Genomic DNA, 22693 nt, shown 5'->3' on the forward strand with positions numbered 1-22693 from the left:
GTTTACAATGCTGCGGTGCGCTCCATATTACTATATGGATCAGAAACCTGGTCGCTGCGCGCCGAGGACGCCAAAAGACTTTCAGTGTTTGACCATCGATGTCTTCGAAGCATTGCTCGAATCTGGTGGGAACACCGGATCAGCAATTCTGAAGTACGTCGAATAGTATTTGGGAGAAATAACTCACCCTCGATAGATGAACTGATCACGCTTCATAGGTTGCGCTGGCTTGGCCACGTGTTTCGTATGCCAGTCGACCGACTTCCTCGAAGGACTCTTTTCGCACAACCACGTGAAGGGTGGAAGAGAGCCAGAGACGGTCAACCAATGACTTGGCAGAGAAGTATGAAAGCCATTACCAGCAAACTTAGCTGCGCTGGTCATTGCCGTCTTCCTGAATGGGGACCCCGAGACGGGCCACATCAATGGCTAGAGACATGGTCAGGTATGGCCCAGTCGCGCCCTCAATGGCGCTCGTGCACCCAAGCTATTCCCTTCAATGCATAGCTCCTTTTCTAACCCCCTCACCACTTGACAGCCCACTGACAGTGCTGGATCTATGCCCCAATTTATCAGCTCCCGCCTGCAATGCGCAGCTACCTACCCCTCCCCCCCAAACCATCGGTGAACGAAACTGCGGCAGCTACACTGTACGTACGACGAGTACGCGGTTATTACAGCTGACAGTGATGATGATGATGACGTCCTTAGTTCAGAGAATAATGGATGGGGTTGATACACACTCCCGAATAAGACACCGCTCGTTGGAGCGTGTTTCTTCCGGTCTAATAGAATGCTCTGCGATATTATGCTCCAGCTAGGTGTGTACTGGACCTCAAAATTTACGTCGGATTGGCCCATGATTCACAAGTCAGTCGATTGTCTCACGTTCGACCTCGTACCGAGGGTTGTTCACTGGCGAGCGCCAATATAGTGGAAATAGACCAGTTCATCGATATCGAATTTTCACACCAGTTCACACTCTGGTTTCGCCTCCAATTCACTGGTTCAGAGAAGTGTATTGTTTTCGGGTGATTGCAAGATTCTATTTGTAACCTATTGTTCCAAATCGATGCTTTCATTTTTGTCAATACAGTAAGTATTCAAAGTAATCCAGATAATCCAGCGTTGGTCGCATCTGAAGGACCAAAGATGTTCTTCGGGATTAATGTACTTTTCTTTGTTCGCTTAGTGTTCGTTTCTTTTCCGTAAAGTGGTTTACCCCAGAAAGTATACACTATCGCTGCTAGGAGTCTTTTTGCCCTTGTGGTTACTCGTATAGATTCAGGGTTCACTTAGAAGTATGGCCACAGTCACGTTTTTCCAAGATGGGATCGGCAGGAGGTTGTAAGGGGTAATAGGGAGATGACGAACTTGGAGCGGCAGAGATGTTTTCCTCTTCACGGATATTTTTCAACAATTAACTTTGTTGTCCTGTTAGTAAAAATGACTGAATAATTGCACGCATACCATTCGACGGATTGCTAACATGTCCACGTAATCAGTACTGCTTTGATTGTTTTCGTTTGCTCACGGATCTCTATGTCCAGAGTCGAACTTGGTAGGACATTTGGGACTGCGTCATGTCCCAGGCAGCTTGTAGTATACTTAGATTCATATTCAAAACTTCGCATCGTATCAGAGTGAGTTGTGTAAATCGTATACTGAATTGTGGAAAAAGGACAACTCGATGCTTACCTTTTCACTGTCTTCAAAATAAAAACACTACACATTTCAGAACTTTCGAATATCATAGTTTTTCCGAGTGACCATCATTTTTACATTAGTAATCTTAGTTGGTGTATTCAAAATAGAAAACCACTTTGGAAAAAGTGGGACCGGGCTCTCCCGGAGGTTTCTTTTTGTAATTGTGCGCAATAAACTGTCTGTTACGTACTGGCAAAGAAGTGACTTGCTTTCGGGAGGATATCTTGGGAGCCATCGCTGCGTAGCGCGTCCCTTGCTTTGTTGGGACTGTCCTAAGTTTTCTGATAACATCAAATTTAAACTTGTGAGCGATATTGTCTTAAAAAGTAAGCTAAGATGAGATGTGCAGAAAAGTTTGAGAACACCGAGTTTACAGCACCACTCAGTGCGAGTGCCTATTTAATGCTCTACTCTTCTAGACACATTTATCACCTGGGCTGAGATGTTGAATCCAAATCTTCACGACCAGACCAAGCAAAACGACGTCCAGGAGACAGACGGTTTTTGTCCAGGGCACGCGTTCCTTCTATTTTCCTTCCTCAACCCGGTGATGAGAAACAGTCCTGATTTACCGTATCACCCTGTTGCATGACCCGATTCGCGTTCAGCAGTATTCATTGACACTCTTTAATCCAGTGCTTATTTCTGGTGCTATTGCGAATTGAATTCAAATCGTATGGGTTTTTGGAAACAAGTTAAATTTCATCGGTACATTACTGTCCGGTCGCAACCAGGCTGCGCACAAGATGTCTAGCAATCCACAAAATGTTGACTCGATATATTGAGTGTAAGTGGTCATAGAGCCTCTAAGAATTCTGAATTCCTGAAGTGTTCTCCGGGGTTTCTACTTGTAGTTCACAACTTTCTATCCACTATTCTCCAAACGGGTTATCATTTACGTATCTTCTAGTTGGGCTCATCCTGTATATCTCGAGCAGCGCCTTTTTACCGACTTCGCTGCTGTTGCTGACTTCCTGGCACATTCAGTAACCAAAATACCTTCGATCTAAACAAGAGGTAAATGTCTGTTTTCACAGAGTCGCTTTCGTTTATTACTGGTGCACCGAACTGGAGTCACTCATCTCCTCAAAAGTCTGTTACAAATGTCATTCGTAATGCGAACATTGCTCATTGTGGCGTGTTTATGTGCCAGCATCCAGTTCTCATTAATGATATACCAACTGATAGCGAAGACAGGAAATAACTGGGTAGCCCTATAATTGTGGATAGATTTTTGCCGTATCCCTAGCTTGGCGTGATATGGGCAAATATATCTAGGGTCGTGTTTCTGGATTGATAGGCAAAGCATGTTCTGCAAAATGAAGTATAAGAAACGTTAGGGTTAGAAGCAGACAGTGCAGTAGCGACAATATGTAGTGGTTTTTAGTGTAATTGCGCCAATTTGGGTGAATTCCTCTAAATAGTTTATGTCTTTCTTAGAATACGACCTCATCTGTGAAGTTGGCTGTCATTAAAGATTTTTGTGGCTTTACTTTTGAAATAAAGACAAACGAACAAGATCTACAATCAAGGTGAACAGTATACTATTCAGCATCTGGAGTTACCGAGATATTATCCTGGAACCAACGGCTTTATCCTCCAGCGAATCTTGGAGATATCTAGCGCGAATTGCACCATATTGATGTTATGAGACATAATTTGTCACAGAATACCAAGCAGTTTGTCGAAAAAGTACAACTATTCCGAAAATTTCGAGAACCTGGTACACGAATGTTCGATCAAGGACATTAGCTCTGAAGAGCATCCGCGTCCAGTTAGAAGCCAAGGGTGCTACAGCTGAATGATTCTATCCTTCTTTCTGTCGCATAACACTTTGTAGACCTGGAGGAATAATTTCTTTGTTTAGTTCATTTTTTCAGCCCGTTGGCTGTGCATCGAAATGCGGTGGTTCCAGCTGCTACAGGTTTGTCTACCGTGCATAAAGAGTGTGAGTGACTGATAGCCACGCTTTGGAGACGATGTTCTAATCAGCTGGTTTTCCTCTACTGGTTCTGTTCGGTCAGGCAGAGATTAAGGGGTAAGCAGTGAAGGCGATAGCTTTGATACAGGACCGCCATTGGCTGCGTGACACATTCTGTCAAGGCGGTCAGGCAGAGATTAAGGGGTAAGCAGTGAAGGCGATAGCTTTGATACAGGACCGCCATTGGCTGCGTGACACATCCACGTCTGTCAAGGTCACTAACCGCTTCTCCGATGTTCTCACCACACTCGTGCAGTGCTTCGGAGACACTCTACCCTTGACAGTGAAGCTGATTTCACTTCGGCGCCACACATGTCGGAGGTTCGCAAACACTACCCTGGCCTTCCCAATTCAGAAATTTGTTTCGTCATCAGACAGTCCACCGGCACTTACGGAGCTGTCCAGATGGACGAACTCATCTACAAAATCAATCGGTTCACCTGAAGGCATGAACTTTGGGTTTGATCTCACCCCATTTTGCGGCAGCACTTTACGGGTGCGAAGCGCGCACCGAACTATGAAGTAGAATTACTTGGGTCATTTAAAATGGCTTGCATTTCTAAAGGGACTGATTTAAGAAGAGCAATACCATCGTCGCCCTCAATGTCCGTGAGCGAACCCCCCGGTTGAATTCCAATCCCCGAGATGTTAGAGGCAGGTAAAGAAGATTCAAGCATATAATCGATTACGATGTGAAAGAGAACATCTTTGTCTAATATCAGTGGATGTGGTGAATTCAGGAGAGAATGCGCCTTGGACACGTGCATGCCTAGCATCAACCGGCGTGTTCCCGAGAGAAAGCAAATCGATACGCGTGCCCACACAACGTCGTGATCGGGGTACAATGCTGTACCCCAAAATGTCTTGTGTCTGAGCTCTCCACTGGTAATAAGTCCGTGGCTGGTTTGTAGTTGATGGCCTCGAAGGCATATAGTGTGAGTGGTTGCGCTTGCTTAAACTAGATGATATTCACCACATAGCAGAAGAGGTCGTTCACCATTGTGTGTGCATTGTGCGTTAACTCCGAACCGGATGCCAAGATAGGGGCCCAATTTGGTCAGTTAAATTGTGTAGCTTCAACCTATGCATGTGTGCTGTATGACAACACTGCACATGTACTCGCCCAGTTTTTAACACCTGCAAGGAGTTCTTGGGATTGGCTGTGCATAACCCAATTACATCCTAATGCCCATTTCATTCAAATCTCGTTGCCTTTTTTCACATTGAACAGTGGAATTCCGCTGTTTCCATTCTTGCCATATTTGTCACATCTGAACAGTAAGGGCAACGAAAGCCATCAATACTGTGCCTAATCGATCTGGATTCCTGCTTTTCCATTCCGTTGTACGGATAATTAGTTTCAAAGGATATTCAGTTGTAGGAAAAGTGAAATCCAGAGGGATTCTTCATCATTGGGGCAGTTATGTTACGATGGAGTGATGGCGTTGTGAGCTTTCAGTAGCTTCGTGACAGAAACATCTATGTTCTGAACGCTACCCTAGCGTTTCGACCGTTCTTGTTTAGGCTCGGGTACTCTGGTAGCAACTTAGTTTTGTTTTTCGCAGGTACCGTAGCAACTGTGCTTCGGAAAATGCTGCATCTGAAAGACACTTCAAATTAGCAGCAGCGGCACTCACGCATTTTATAGTTCCACTGTTCCGCTCAGTGTATCTTTTGTTTTTCGACGCTATCACTTTCCGCGAAGTTCACATTTTGGACTAGATTCAGCCCTCAGGTGTTATTCATCCGTGATTCCGCATGCACCGTCGCATCATGTGATCCGTTCTATCCGTTCTATCGCGTTGTAAGATTTTCAAATCTGAAACGATTGTACACGAACTGAATAACTCAGCTAGAATGCATAGTCCGATGGCGTACTATCGTGCCACGAGGCTGTGAAATGCTCATAAGGCCTTGTTTACGCCATGATACTTCTGGGTAGTGTTTTTCAACAACGACTTGTCACCTCATTCACAATTGCAGAATTGTCAACGGCGACTGGTTACGACAAGCAGGTTTTGCCTGACCAATGATTCGTTTGCACTAAAGCTTGGTATATGGTCAGAATCCAAATACTGAAAGGTGTCGGTGTTCGAATGACGATTAGATTAACAACAGTCACTAATTTTCCTCATAGGCGATTGACTCAGGTGTGATGCAGTTGAATTTCCTGTTGGCACCTTAGTCAAACTAATATGCGATTAAGTGTGTTTCACCACTTGCGAACAATGTGGTATTCAGTTGGAACGTAATGGTCGTGGAGCCTTGGATGCATTGTCTATCTGGTGAACCCCAGGAAGTGTGAAACTGATATTGGGTCCTCAAAGAGTTTTCAACAACCTTATGGGTAGTGGTACTGCTATTTGAAAGGTTCGACGGAGGCATCCGGTAGTTGGTTGAAGCGATTTCATTCATGCGCTGAAGTTAAAAATTCTCCAGGCACAATTGCTAAGGGAGTAGGGCGACCCGTATAATTTAACGCTTTGGGAACATGTGATCAAGAAGTAAGAGACAGAAGTGCGCTATATGCAGAAAATGAATAAAGTTATCACCACTTGTGCTGAAGAATGCAGGGAAAATATAAAAAATCATGACTCCGGCGATATGAGTGATCCACCTTGTTGCTTTTGTAACTGAGAATAGCTTTCCTGTCGGACTGAAACTTATGAAGGCTCAGTATATCCATTCACTCCCTGTTAGAAATCATGAGTGCTGAGTATCTCGCAAATCTCGCGAGGTATTAGAATCTGGGACGCTATGGGCTAAAGTTGCTGTGAGAGGGATTTTCGTTCAAATTACTGGAACCTGTGTTCTATGCAGCGTTGCGCTCTTTCTCGACGCTTTCTACTTTTGCACCCTGAATTCAACCAAATATGTTGCAGTTCTCGCTCATTTCAACGGTCTCCAAGACTACCGAGCGACTTACATGGAGCGTTCACTTTGTACGAATCATTCCTCCTTCCGAACTACTTGGTCCAGCCGAAAAGTCGTTACTTGAAGAGCCAGGCAACACGTGTCCACGTAATGTAACTCCGTGACCAGCCGTTCGTTACTGAGTGGTTGGGTGTTGGACTACTAGCCAGATGTTCATGGGCTCAGAACTCTGAGTTTCGTGGGGTGAGCACTGCCGACGATTCCCATTAAGGGTGAAACAGCTGTACGGTGCTTGGCTTTTCAGTATAGATTGGATCTACCTGCAAGACGAAATCTCCTAATGATAATGGTTCACTCACACGGATCGGATATCTACCCCCTACCAAATAACCGTTTTACGCTTCCCTCTGCTGTTTGTCTGCAATTTCGCGTGAATAATTACTGATTGAATTTGACGAACTTGTATAGCCGTAATCGGTGACTGTTATCATCACATTTTCACACCATCAGGTGTTAGAGCAACGCCATGTGTACAGCCGATCTACATACAGTTTTCGTGTTTTTTGACCTCAATGGTGCTTTTTACTCTCAATCGGTCAGTGCTGTTAACCGCACTTCCCCTAACAAGGCATTCCGGTCTCCATTTTCACATGCGCACATATATGTAGGAGAGTGACTGATGAGCTCTCCAAAAGCTTCCGCACAAAAATAGGTGACCGAAAAGGATGTCCACTCTCTCCACTCTTGTTCGTCTTCGTCGTCGGTGAAATAATATGGTGAAGATCTCAAAAATTCCAGTGTTGAAATTGTTGCTGGTGGGGACGCAGACGATATCGCCCTCATATTTGAAAACGAAAGCAAAGCCCAAGCCCTGTTGAGTAGACTGACCACCACTATACTATCTTTTGGCATGATCAAAGTGCAAAGTCATGCTTCATAACGTACAATCTCTTAACAAACCCCTTACAACTGGAGAAGAATCTTATCAGGTTGTTGCGATTTTTGCATACTTTGGTAATTGTATTGGCTCTGACATAAGTGTGTCTCAAGGGTCGCACGTACCAAGCTACGGTAAGGGCTGTGTTGTTGTATGGCTGCAAAACATGGCCTCTTTGAACAGAGAATGTGAGGCTTCTTCGAGTAATTGACCCCAAGTACCTTAGGAAACTCGCTGGTATCTCATGAACCACTCCGTGATCAGGTCATCAGAAAACGGATATTTGGTTGTGCGTCAGGTACTTCAGTCACTGGAAACATCCAACACCAACTGTGGTGGCTGAACTGTGTTCCACGCATGCCGAAACAGTGTCTGCCGAGGCAACTGTTGTCTTGTGAATCTCCTTTGTAGTGGCGCAAACGGCGAAGGGTGTGAAAGAGATTACGAAAAGTTTGGGTGTTGTTGATGTGGTTCGTCCTGTAGGACGGAGTCCTCGTGACCACTTGTGCGCTTGGCTGGAGTTATTGCAAGAAATGACGACCGATCGATATTAGTGGTGTTCGTGCTGTCAGTTTTTTTCCAAATTGATTGAGCGTTTGAAGGTGTAAGTACCTCAGAATGCTTGCGGTAGGCTAGCACAAGGTTCACTTCCCCACGCACTCTTTTCTTTTAATTCTGAGGCTTTTAATATAGTTGTGCATGGGTTTGTGGTGCCGTCTAAGCTAGTGCGTAGGTGTTTAGTTCGCATATCATTCGGGCGCATTCTTTTTGCTTGCGACGAGATTACCGTAAATGTGCGTAGGCGGAATGCACGGTTCTCCCAGCTTATCGCCGTTTGCTCCGCGGGTCGAAATTTATACCAAATAAAACGCGTGTCCTCACCACTAAAGTGCGAATAATTGATTATTTGCTACAACGTGGTGTGTGTTTTGTGGGTGTGTTTGCGGGACTCAGGCCAGGACCACCTGAGCCACCGAATTACATTTATTGACGTTCTTCTTACCTTTATTGCATGATAACACATACCTCTCCGGGTTTTCGTTGGACCCTATTTATCTGACTTTTGACTTCAATTACTGCAGTATTAGAAAACAATCACTTGATTTTTTTACCACCATTTACAGGACTAAATATTCCTTTCAATATCAACACGGTAAATATGATGATGAAAATGTTCGATCGAGACTTCAGTGGCCAAATAGAGTTCAACGAATTTGTCCATCTGGTCAACTATGTGGAACAGTGGAAAAATTGTTTCTATCGCTTTGATCGGGATCGATCCGGTAGCATCGATGCGAACGAATTTCAAATGGCCCTCCGAACCTTTCGTTACAATTTGTCCGATACCTTTGTGCAATACCTTGTTCGACGATTCGACCGAACGCATCGGAATGTGGTCGCATTTGACGATTTCATCTATGCCTGCGTCTGCTTACAGGTGAGCTTATGAGTCGGTTTTATTTCTGTTTTGAGAAACAGCCAATATCAGAGGGAAACCACTTTGAGGATGATCAACCAAACTTCTATTCCTTGAATTTTCTAGTCATTCTTGTTGTGCGGCTACCGGACTTGGGATGAAATGTTGACCAAAGGGTTATTAGCTCTAATCTACTCTGGACTTTCTTATTCCTCTTATGCTCAGAAAACCATCCACTGTTTCATAACCCGCTCCTCAGTTGAACTGGGTGAGACCTCTTCGTTGAATGAACATTTTGGTGTGGTGCGATTTTATCGAAGAGCTCATCAGAAGTGAACACTTCAGGAGTCTTGATCACCTCGGGACTGCAGTAATAACATATGTGCTTTCATTCTTTCTTCATTCTCATTTGCAGTTCAACAGCACGTCCGAAACTGCACAGTGCCCACCAGAATGTGGTGCCTGGATGTCTCATAGGGCTGGTAAATTTCATCTATCCGTGTGGACAGAAATCACTCATGTCCCAGTAGGCTCAACCATAAACCGTAGGACATAATTCCTCGTCATTTAGGATGCGATTTGGATAAGGCAAGTCTTGATCGAAAGTTTCATCGTTAACCTATGCATTTTCTGTTGCTCCTATCTATGTTGCTCAAAGTGGCATTAGCTAACCTCATGTGCTTCTTTCACGCACATGGTATCTACACACCGGAAGGATATCATCACTGAATAATTCGACTGTCTTTCATAGTTACAAACGTCAAGGTCTTTCACTACATGAGCTTGTTTAAGCAAAATGCTAACGGTAAGCTTGGGTCCCCTCACCATCTGTCTGGAGCTTTCATACAGCATATGCTCCCTTTCTAAGTGTCCCAGTGTCCGGACTAGGTTACATTGTTCTTATTTAATCCCGGTTTTCGTAGCCTTGATAGTCGTAGTTATGTGCTTAATCAATACCTTACTAAGTGGTCTAACGCCGCTGCATACATATTTCGGCACCCAGTGGTAGATTTGCACATCTTCCGCGTAGATTAGGTTGACCATATTCCGGTAATTCCTTGGTGGTCGTATATCTCCCTGAAAGCCTGCTGTCCCACAATCAATTCGTCTAGTTTCTCCCTTGTGTCATATAGTGGGGCTATGGTCCAACGGTCCATTCTCTTTAATTACCATTGTTTTTTTTTGGATTACCCGCCTCAAATTGATTAGACTGACGTTGATAACTATAAACTCTAGCCACACATGTAATCTGGCTCGACGGATAGAAACAAAGGGGTATGTAATCGATAACGTAGTAAAGGAACGTGAACAACCTAGCTACTACTCTAAGGAGAGCAACCGTCTGGGCCTCTTAATTGTGTTCAAATGATGTGGTTAGGGACACCGAAATTTTGCATGGTGGCTAAATCACGGGGGGGGGTAAATCACCGGGGGGGGGAGAACTATAGTCAGAGCTGTATCGTTCAGTTCAGCTCAGCTCTGTTCATTTCATTTCGGTTCATCGGCTGTCAGTTCCGGTAACCCGAAGCAGGAAAGCGGGGAATATATAGCCAAGCATGGGAGGCAATTGTCCAATCAGGTAGTTCGCATTGAATCAGTCTGATTACCTGAGTGAACAGGAAACTGGACAGCTGCGCATTGAAGACGACAGTTTCGATTCAGAAGCGGCACTGCCTGTGTGATTGAGCCATGTCTGCCAGTGTGAGCAATCACTGACTCATTAGGTTTAAAAGTCCCCTTCCGGGGAGGCGGAATGTTTCAGCCCGACTAAGTTTAATAGTTACTTTTTTCACACTTCGTTGTCAGATCATAGACTGTTCACCTCTGGGTGACTTCCACTCAGAACAGATCTAAGCGGAAAGATCTCTGCGAAGTAGACAGTCCACACTTGCGTACGAAGTACACGTCCTAATGGGCATATCCTATGAAGCTTGAGTAGCCCATCCATCGCGAGATAGTTTCTTCCTCCTCAAACCATCTGGCGTATCTCGGCATCACTAATTCAGATGTTCCTTCAATATCCGGTCACTGCTTCGGAGACACCGATGGTCAAATACTAACAGCTTTCATACGTCCTCAGTGCGTAGAGGCCACGTTTTTGATCCATAAAACAATATGAATCGCACTGCCACAGTGCATAATCTTCCCCTGACAGACAGTCACATCATGCCGCTGCCATAGGCGTCAGAGATTGTCAAAAGCTACACTGGCCTTCCCGATTTGATAACTCATTTTGTCAAGGGAGACAGCAATTCTCAGCGTGGTTAAACTTGCTGCCAATGGTTTCCATTGGCAGTTGCCTGACCTTCCCTGGATGGCTTCCACCGTTCGCTTGGTTGTACGGCTGTTTTAAGGCTGTCATACGGAGCGCAACCTATGTAGTCAGGTCAGTTCATCTATCGTTATTTCCTTTGGAAACCATTCGGGATACTTCAACATTACTGATCTGATGTTCTCACCAGATTCGGACAATGCTCCGAAGAAATAACGGTCAAATCGGGATACTTCAACATTACTGATCTGATGTTCTCACCAGATTCGGACAATGCTCCGAAGAAATTAACGGTCAAACACTGAACGCTTTCAAAAGTCCTGAGCACAGCCGCTAGGTTTCTGACTCGTGTGACAACATGGGGTGCACTGCAACGTTGCAAACCGTTGACAGATATGCTTATGTCACGCCTATACCATAGGTAGGGCGGGTTCACAAAAGATGCTATAACCTTCACAATTCGGATGGAATTTATAGTGTTTGGCTAGACAACTGGGACTCGTACAGTTACCCAGGTAGACAAATTTGTTTACTACCTCAGTCGGCTTATCCATTGGTGTAAGTGTAGATTTCGATCCCACCCAGTCCTGCTGCAACACTATATTTTGCGGTTCTGAAGCGGATACTGAACAGTGGAGGAGAATTATTTAATAATGTAACGTTGTTTGCATTACAACGATGTCAGATTCAAGAAGAGGTATATCGTCTGCATATTCGATATCTGTGAGCAAATGCCCTTGGAGCATTTGGACCCCACTCACATTAGAGACAGAGTAAATACTCAATAATCATATCGACGGCGGATTTGAACAGGAAGGATAAAAGAGGTCAGCCTTGTCTAGCACCACTCGATTGGGTGGATTCGGGCTTCTTATAGACCTTCGCGCGTCCTTGGGAGTTGACGTACTGCGCCTCAAGGAGGGTCAAGAATTTATGAGTGCAACTTTGCTCCACAGACGTATTCACATTGCCTGACGGTCCACAGAGTCAAAGGTAGCCTTCAATTCGATAATACTGTTTCTGGTTGCTGTAAACAGGGTTGCTTTTCTGGAATCTGCCGGAGGGTTGAGATTTGATCAATGCATTCTCGTCGATACAAAACGTAGAAGCCTTTTACCAAATTGACGTTTATCGCTCTCAGTTGATTCAACCAAATGTACAGCTCAAAGACGATTGCTTCTGGGGCCGCAATGTATTAAGACGCTTTCTGCCCTGCGCCCGAGTGCAACTTTCACGCCGTAGATATCAAGAGCCGCTGTATCAAGATCACCAGACACGCCAAATGTACTGTATCTGGGCTTTTCCTAAGTAGCTAGGGGTGCGTGGCAGTAGAAGGGTCTTGTATCCTTGTTTCACACACATCATGCATCAACAGAAAGAGAAATCAGGGTTTTAGCAAGAGACGCCTGTTCTCCAACTTCACATGCATTACAGACATTGTAGGCTGCAACGCGGTTCGGATCCCTTTTATTTTAGTAGGGAAAAGTTTTGGTTTATTTTTCTGAGCGATAGTTTAGATGCAGAAAAATGGCATATGGGGTGATTGCAGTTTGGCAGGGGAGTGTGCAGTCTTGTTCCGGTATCCGAATCATAGCTTTTAGTTCAAAAGCCTGACCAATAAAACAGTAGGGGGACCCTTTCCGGAGCCAAGGACCTGCTTGACCGCGACTGTTCGGGTTAGTCTGAGGGCACAGGGAGTAAGGCATGGATATCTCACTACTGATACTAATGCGCATAGCAACACCCTGATCGGATTGATAAAAGCTTATCATTTGTATCCAGAGCCTCATGGGGAGCCATGCGTCTGCCTCATTTATATGCCCGTGTCGTGAGTTTAATTGGCACTCGTAGCAGACTAAATAAACGTAGTCGAATTGAAATAACCGACTTTAAACGTTTTGTTCGCCATGAAGCTGATGGATACGTTGGTTATGGGAACAGTGTCCCTGATACAGCGTGATTTATAGATATTTATATGAAACATCAGGCATGAGTATGTCTGGCTATCTTAAAAAAGTGGCGCTGTCGAGCGTTTGGCACATTTTGGTCTGTAACCTTGATATTAAATGCTTGGGTGCATGCATCGTCTCTACCCTCTGAATAGCTTTTTGGTTTGGTAGTTAGCTACACGATTTCCCAAATTTAACGCTTGATGGCCTTACAGTGCAAGTCACGGGTTGATATTAGCACATGATGAGCGAAGCTCTATGGATACTTGTCACTGCACCCAATGGCTAAGGTACTTGCCAGGTGTAGCAACAAACAGCAAACTAGTGAATCGATCGGATTATATAACAGTGTTGGCTCATGTAAAGGCTTGGAATAGTCGTTCTAACACGGTTTAGCAAAACGTATTGTTTTAGGGCAGTGGTCGCTGTGGCGCGAGCACCGTACATGGAGAACATCTGCCATAGGAATGCTTCAGTTGGGGAAAATTCGAGAAACTTGTTTCACCATCAAACCATACTTTTCATGCTCCGTTAATGTCTCACTTTCCGGTCCTCCGAAGTAGTTACCAGCTAAACCAAGCACTTCTCAATGGGTAAACAAAACAACGTCTTCAGGCATACTCAAGTCCAGCAAATGGAAACAGTTATTTCACACTTGTACTTGCATCGATGTGCGCAGTGTGCACCTCGTTTATTTATTGGTGAACATATCCCACAAAAATCTTCCATTCGAGGCTAGCAGTGATGAGGTTCTGCCGGGTAACCCGTCCACCCTTCTGTTATCTCTTCACTTGAGGCTGGTCAATCATCTTCGGACACCTAATAGAGATCCATATCTTTATAGGTGTTGGGTCGCTCCGACAGCAGTGTACCTCAAGTGTTTTCTTCACTGCCTGTGGGTTGCACAGCTCAATTGTGTAGCAATCAACGTCCCTCACTTGAGTTATAAGTTGCCTGCCCAAAAAAAAACGAATCGATAACCGAGCGCGTATTCACCGCTATTTCAAACTTCTAAGCATAAAAACACGCTATCGACAGATGGGCGTGAATGCCCGATACACTATGTGACCCCAATCTACTCAGCTTATTTAAAATAGAGAAAGGTGACGCACTAGGGGTAGTACTTCACATGGTACACGACGACTCAGTCTTCTGCGGCATACTGTTGCTGTTTGTGAAACTACATGTTCAGGAATATTGTAGGTCTCTACAGCCTACATCCTTACATCTCCAGGGATTACGGTGTATAACCCGAGGTTCAAGAACAACCTACTGTAATGCGACTGCTTTAGTCCACCAAGGTCGTGTTTTTAGGTCTCGATAGTGAGTTGTATCCACTCAGTTCTAAATGTCCTCGGTTCTTAACAGTACGGCCCCCAACCTTGCATTCGAAGCTTCAAAACAAAATAAACGTATTGTGTGACATCGTTCTTCGAATACCTTTCTTCGGTAACCAGCTTGAATCATCTCTGGACTAAACAGCGCAAGAGCTAGGCACAATAATTCCACCATCCCTAAGCATCCAGGAGCGATTCTCCCTTCGTTTGCGTTATGTGCGCTCCTATCCAATGAAAGTTCACATGGTCTGTTTACTCCCAAACGTTGTTTATCCTGCACACGCAGCACTAATCGATGACCACTATTTCTTTAAGCTTTAGCGGACCGTTGGCATGCATCGTGTATGACAGTTCATCATGGCAGCTAGCTAATTATAAATTAAACGGAAAATTCACTTTTCGGGTGCGTCCTTAAGATATGAAACCTGAGAGCTCCATCAATCCGCTCTGACGGGCTACCCCTATTCAAGGTACCAAAGCAGCTATTTTACTTCCAGATTTTTACTTTTGAGTAATTTTCGATGAATCAAGCGGCCGTCGAACGTGGCCAGTCGAACGAAACTAAAGATAGCGTTTTTGACTACATTATCATCAAACGCAGACCTCTCAACCCTCCGCCACGGTACTATGTTGATGGTGGCCTTCCTATTATCAGCTTCTTCCCTTACTATTGCTATAACATCGTTTATGACGCACGCGCGATAGCTGTTGTCCCTCCAAGATACAGCCACTTCTGAAGTTCTGTCGAATCCTCCAAGCGGTTACGGAATTCAGTGTTCCCTTCGTGTATATCGCGCTATTCATTATTCGGCTACAAACCTCTGTCATTATGACACTGCTCTACTGCTACACACAATAGCAGTAGCAATAATCTGAACACTGACGGACAGCAACTTGCGTTGTGACTTTCTCATTCACCGGTGGGTCACGCCTACCCGTTTCAGCTATTTTCATTAACTGAACACCAACCGTATTCTCATCGTTTACAAAGGCGAGTCAGCGTGATAAGTCATTTGGTATATTCAGTCACACGACGTGCCTCCGTTTCGGCTTTTGTCATCTACTGCACTCACGTGTACAACGAGTGAGGGCGCAGTCGTAGTTTATTTGAGAGTCGTACGGTGGTATACGACCGAAATACAATGTTCATTATCGTTAACGATGAAATATTTGTGTATTTGTCCCGCTTCGTCGACACTACATTTTCTTTAGATCTGCATCAGCGGATAGTTTCGTGGATCTTCTCCAGTACATCGTCCTTCAATTGATCTCTTTCAATGCGAACAAAACTACGTAGCTGTGACTGGAACCACCATTGAATTATTCACTTTCTCAGGATGAATCGCTTTCGGTCCTGCAGAGATAACTTTGGAGAAACTATTACGAAACCCCTTCTGGTTCCAAAAGTTGCTGGTGTAATCATTTTTTAAAGCAAACGGCTGTCAGTGCCTTCATGAACTGGCGTAGATCTACCTGTACACGATCACATACATAGTCGGTTCGCTAACACAGCTGCTACAATCAATCTAATGACACCTGCTGACTCTTCTCAAGCTTAAATGGCCGGATCGCCAGTTGGTAACGTTAACAGTTTCGAACTTTACGTGGTTGTCGTGCTAATCGATGGCGATGAAAGTGTGGAGTTAGGTGATTTAGCTTACCGAAACCTGTTGACTTTCTCATGGTTGTTTGTTGTAAGCTTGCAAACTCATTGCCAAACTCGGCGGACATACCAACGGTCACCTGATCAGCAACCAGTAAAAGTACCTGGGCTACCAATATCTCGACATGCTACCAAATCTTTGCTTGATTGCTTTATAGGGCAGTATATATTTGCACTGCAGACCAAGGATAACTATAATGACTTATTTTAGGATTTGGATGTATATATCGGTAAAATACTTGATAAGGGGACACTCCACACCTAGGAACATCCCAGTTCTGTCGACGGTTTTATCTTACTGATGGGTTCACCGTAGTGTCTGTCCCACCTATATACCTGTCAGTGTGCTATCTGTAACATTCACTCTGACTGATTTGAAATGACGAAGACCATTGAACAGCCTGGAAATGGACTTATGAGTATACTGGCTTAGGTACTCACGAAAGCAGAGTGTTTAGCTTTGTAGAGTCAGTACGGAGGTTTTGAAATGTCTGCGCACCGTCTGTGCTGTCCGCTTGACACAGTTGGGCCTTAGTGATTCTGTCTACGCTTGGCTGAAGATGCTGTAAAATTTCGTTGTGAACCGATGTCAATAGAGTTCGTACTAGGGTGTTTAGCCCTTTTCGTTTATCCTTTTTCATTCTTTGTTAGATCCTGGTGCTGTGTGACAGTGATGCATCAGTGTTCTGCCAGTGATAGTTATGTACTGGATGGTATTCAGGAATTTGATAGAGACAATTTGAAACCGAAAGTTGCGGTGTGGCGATCCTTCGCTTCGCACTAGAAATCAATGAAACCGCTCATTGTGATATACCGTCCTCTTGAGAATAGAGGTTTGTTTCACTTCGCAGTCGCATCATACTGCTGCTTCTCTAAACTTTGAGACATTTTTTTTACCTCTACTTCAACCGCTAACTTTAGTGCCTTCGTCTCGTAGTCATTCTTAGCACCCCCATTGGGTCGTTCAATCCAGATGTTTAGTTTTTGGTGCAGCTGACTTGAGTACAGTTCAGCCCTAATGCATATGCGCCACATTCATTAACTTGTCGATATTTCCACTTTTCACTCTACAGCAATTGACAAACGCATTTCGGCCTTATGATCCTCAAGGTACCGGACGGGCAGTAATGAGCTTTGAGCAGTTCCTCGGTGCTGCGTTCACGATTGTTTGAAACGGATTCCATCCATTCGAAAGAGTCTCATTACTATTTGGAACCAACCGACTGAGTATTAGGCTACCTGTTGGACCACGGTAGCTTCTACTCCACAATGTGCTTTGAATTGCACGTCTGGATTTTTTCCTATGTCTGTCTGTTTTGCCTATTCTTTTTCCAGAGTATTTTGTTACCGTTTTCAAATGTCGACCAATTGGACTTCCAGTTTGTGCTCGCATTCGCGATCGCTTTCGCTAGTGATTGCTTGTTCGCACAACAATATTTGTTATATAAATCAGGTGTGATTATGACTTCTCAAGTCGGATTCCAAATTCTTATCGCTTTTTATGCTAGGAATTTCCGGGAACTTGATGCAGGTTCACCATCACTTTATGTTTGTTCCGCTTTTTCTTGTAAACTGGAATTTTTATCGCTCCCGAATTCCACTTCTTCCTGTGCTTTGTTGATTGTACTATTGATTGATCTTGTTTCTATACCGAATTCTATCCTGGTTTGATACAGGGTAGCCACAGTTGCTTTTTGTTCTGTTCAGTAATTTACTATCACTCGTGACGCTGGAAGGAATCTCGGGTTGCAGACACATGACACCACCAAATGTCCTATCTACCAATGCAACGAAAAAAGTGGTATGCTTGAGGATCCGGAACATACACTGGGCTACTTATTTGTGCGACTAACCAGCAAACGAATAGGTAGAAACCGTTCGGTTCAGAATTAGGATCAGTCAATAGTTTTACGGCGAAACAAAGTTACTGGTGCAGAGTTGAATGAAACCCTCCTTTTAGTTATTGTGGTTAGTTTTTTTTTGAAGTTGTGCACTAGCGGAACTCCAGTGTATAGATTTGTAACATGTGAACATGTGCTTCAGTGTTTACGGCGCCGGTGTCATCTGACACTTGTTCTTGTTGCTGTCTCTGATCGTCCAAACATCAAGTCAAAGCGATCTATTCAGACGACACTAGTGCCGTTTGTGCGGTTGGGCGAGAAGAGCCTCCGGTATCTTCAGTTTGGATCATTTTGGCATCGCAACATTCGATTTCGTGATTTCCCCTCAGCGAACTGAGTGGTCGTTCCTAATGATGATTTGCACCCCCCGAAATAGAGCTGATTGTTATAAACGGTGGCTGAAAACCCCGTAATGGACTTTTCAGTCTTTCACTTGTCATGTAGATTTTTTCGTATCCTTCGGTTCGGTACGGTCTCTTCTGTTCGATTATCCAAATACCCGGTCTGCTAAAGTGCTCCACTGAACATTTGAACGTGATGGTAAATCATTATCTGTGATTGGTGGAGTGACTGAATCATATGTATCAGTTGGGACTACATGGAGATTATGGTACCTGACTCAATCGATTACCGAAAAATGGTGAGCAAACTCAATTAGGCGCTTTTGTCATTGGTAGCGCGCAGGAAATTGGGTTGAACACTTGTGGGATTCGGACATGCATCTGTTCACTTCGTTGGTCGTCGATGGACCTATTAACTTCAGTTACTGAGAAATGAGCATTTCCCTTGGTGACGTTATCAAACCCACCAACTTTCGAAGGTTCGTCCATGGCATCCGAATTGGATCCAGTAGTTGGTTTGGTGGCAGCAACTTCGATAGAAGATGCAGGTTCAACGGATTTTTTTGATAATCACCGGAATACTGTGCACACGACAGTATACACATCATCGGTTTAGGATCCATTTGCGGTACTATCTTAAATTTTTAGGTGTAGTTGGGTTTCGAGCAAGGGAATCATTGTGACTTGGGCTGTCAAGCTAGAATAAACTCTCCGGTGAACTAGCTGAATTAATTATCCGACGAGACATCTTTAAGTCTGTGTACTATCGTGCAAAGTTATTTCATGCATCTTCGAACGATAAACTACAGATATGCTTTTTCAGGGGATAGTGTAACTGCTTCACTCTCAACTATCATGCTTCTTCACTTGATAATCAAAGCTGTATCATCGCTTTCACAAGTCCTGATAAATACTAACTCATAATCCCGATGCAGCGGTTGAAACACATTGCACCAATATGAGCGCGTCGCTTGAGAACATAAGCAGAGCGAACTTTAAAGTTAGAACCAAAACAGAGAGCCTTTCGTTGGGTTCAACACTAACGCGCTCACCTGGTGGGTGATGGGATTTCCTAGAGCACACCCATCGCATTGTTACCAAGTCTAAAACGAGTGGGTTAGGATTATGTCCATTTTTACTGTGTACTGCAATGGGACAACTCAGAACTTGTATTAGGCAGATAGAAGCTGACCAAATCCTATTACGGAGCGGTCGCAAGGATCAGCAGAGCAACTCAGGAACAAAAAGTCGAGCCTGTTTGAGTAGCGGTTTTTCAAGTAGAGGGCGCTGTACATTATATGACATGTAAGAAAAATGGTAAATTTTTGGGAAATGTCTACAAACAGTACCGTTTTCGAGACTGAAGGACAACGTCGGAATGAAGTGGAGCAAAGTCCTCAATAACATGGAACAGCTATTTCCATTTTTGGCAATGCCGATGGGAGCATTTCATGAGTAATCAAACGTTGAGCCGTCAAAACGAGACATGCTTTGCGCTTTCTGACTCTCACTATTGATGGCTAACCTCGTCAGTAGCGGTTCTAGTGTAAGTATACATTCACGCCTGTTTTATTATAATGCTGGCTGCAACAGTCTTCGAAAGCCTAGAGTAGTACTGCACTTCAACGGCACAGATGACGATAGTTTGTCGATCACCAAGTTTGTTGTCTTCCCAACACCCCTCCCCTCACTTACATATTGATACTTTCAAAAATCACGCTTCCGGCTTCGTGGTAAGTTATATTCCCTGCTTTCCGCCACCAATATGTTTGTGTGGACTAACTTTCAAGATTACTAAGTGTCTAGAGTAGAGCAAACTTACTTCAACATTTGAAAAAAATAAAGACGGAGGCAACAGAGAATATTCTTTGCTTTTGTTGGTAGTGAGGAGAAATGGGAATTTTGTGGTGATTTCGTCCTGTAAGTGAAGCCAATCTATGCTGAAGAGCCGAGAAGCACTGTACAGCTGTTTCATCCTTATTGGGAATCATCAGCAGTGCGCATCTCACGAAACTCCGAAGAGTCTCGGGCCGGTAAAAACAAGGCCTCAACTATGCGTGGTAGCCTAATCTGTTTAACTGTCATACCCACTGCTGTACTTCAGATCGCTTTACATGGCCAATTATCGTACGTGCTAGCTCCGCGTCCATGTGTGACGTTGATTAACCGGTAACCTACTCTGTGAACCTAATCTGTCGTACTCGTAACTGTACGCGTTGTCGCTTATCTTTGCTACTTATGATAAACACCGGGCCAGTTTTTATGGAACTGATGGATACGAGGCCTAAACTATGCACACATACCTAATCAAACAAACGATGGACCACATACTCGTCACTGTACGCAATATCGCCTACCTTGACTACATCCTGAAACTGCTAGTCCATTGCCTATATGCGACGCTGATTATTAGGCCTCAACTATGCACAGTGTCCTAATCTAACTGCCAGCGACGGCCCGTCATAACCATAACTGTGCGTGCGGCAGTGACAATCTAACCAGCAAGATGCACCATTCTGTGCTTCATCAAACTCATCGTTCATGTCGAAGTATCACAACCCATCTTCGCTTCCGGTATCATGTCTACGATATCAGAATAAATGAGCCGGTAAGATGCGATCCAACTGTCTCAGATAATGATAATGATCTGGCTGGAGACTGTAATGACATATTTTTCAGTGGAAATCCCCGGTTCACAGCTGAAAAATCACCATCCAACTCTCGCCTCACGGATTTTCCGACACTGACCCACACGAGCTATGGATTTAAGAAAGCCATTGTCAGACACCTGAAAACGCTTTGGTTACGCTTCTCAAACTGGCCAGGTCTCACGGCCATACAGCAGGACGGCTCGTACTGCAGCCAGATACACACGGTACTCGATATTCGCGGCTATGTCGCCTTGACACCATAGGTGTTTCAAATTAGCAAACGCGACCCGAGCATTGCAGGTTCGTGTACTGACCTCATCTGTCACACTACAATCAAAACCCATAAAACTTCGAATGTATGTAAAAGGTTGCAGCACATTACATCTCCAAACGGATCGGAAAACTACCTGTGATGTAGGCTTTGTTCCATCTCTGAGAATTCCATCGGCCAACCATCGATATCCCCATCCTCACAGAATTGTACATCCCAACCAGATCACCTCAGGAATGACGTCTGTTATGGTGCTGTCCAGAAACCTAAGTATTTCAGTGCAATGATGGCATGGCAATACTAAACCCAGTTTGATAGCACAACCGCAACTAGGCCCTTCCTTCTCTCGACTGCACCCTATTGCCCACTTTTTCTATTACCTGTCACTATGAACAAACTCACGCTTTGTTCTGACTGTAACTTCATGTTTATGCACGACGGTACGGCACCCAACTGTTAAGAATAAACATCACTGGGATAACGTGACGCTTTGTGAGTACAAAGTGCACACCAAAGGATAGGATGACTTTGGTCGGTTCATCGATTCCTCGCCACTCATACTCACATATGTCAACACCAGTTCGCATCGACCCCATACCTATTATCTGAATATAAATACCGATAATGATTTTTGAAAACTGGCAGTGTCACCTCATTGAACTAGTTGGGAAATATGACAACTTTTTACTCTCCGTTATTTGGGGCGGCATTCTAACTCATGTCAAAATACTTTCTAAGAAACGTCTTGGAAGCTTTTTCCAATTTTGAGCCCCCAACAGAGAAATCATTATTTTACTACCCCGTTTGATTAGCAGCAATGGACCAGCGTGAACCCTCGATGGACCCAAGAATATCCTAACTACAATGGCAACCCAACCAACTCATCTAAGGTGTTCATGTACGGAGCTGTCCACGAACCGGAATACGGCGTCGCGGTGATGGTACCGCGACTACCATACGCTATCTGATAGCCTGTGAACAGTTCACTATCTCTACTACTTCCGAGACGAGCTTTTTGCACACAAAACTGTTTCAGTCTGTTTAATTTGTACAAGAACATGAAAGCAGTGGTCATCATATTGTGCCTTTTGGTCCGCAAACCAAGGGCATCATCCAACGGCATCATTGTTGGCTCTGTATATCGGTGAGGAGCAAACCTTGCCTTGAGCCAGATATATGCATGCTGACCTACTCGCTGCGACGAATTCCTGGGCATCGGTTGGACGCTTGCTGCAACCACAGAATTTTTCATATCCAAGTCTCGAACGATCGCTCCAATTTGAGGTTGCGCGGACGTACTGTTCGTAAGTATTGGCTTAGTCGTTTTGAGATTATTTCCGAATCTAATACCCAAGAAAACACGTGAAGAAACAAGCTTTTCTACAAAATTTC

The 22693-nt window shown here is 44.3% G+C and overlaps 1 protein-coding gene across 1 annotated transcript in view; it reads left to right on the forward strand.

Annotated features, from left to right (window-relative positions):
• The window catches only part of T265_13436 (hypothetical protein), a gene marked incomplete at both ends in the record, with an annotated part of 37253 nt that extends 19432 nt beyond the window's left edge, over nucleotides 1-17821 (forward strand). Inside the window, 2 exons of the mRNA XM_009168853.1 lie at nucleotides 8624-8937; nucleotides 17211-17821. Coding sequence (XP_009167117.1) covers nucleotides 17407-17808 — 402 coding nt within the window. The remainder of the gene's footprint in view (nucleotides 1-8623; nucleotides 8938-17210) is intronic.
• Nucleotides 17822-22693: the final 4872 nt, after the last annotated feature.

The sequence above is a fragment of the Opisthorchis viverrini genome (genome assembly GCF_000715545.1).
Source record: "Opisthorchis viverrini unplaced genomic scaffold opera_v5_67, whole genome shotgun sequence".
In the NCBI taxonomy this organism is placed as follows: Eukaryota; Metazoa; Platyhelminthes; class Trematoda; order Opisthorchiida; family Opisthorchiidae; genus Opisthorchis; species Opisthorchis viverrini.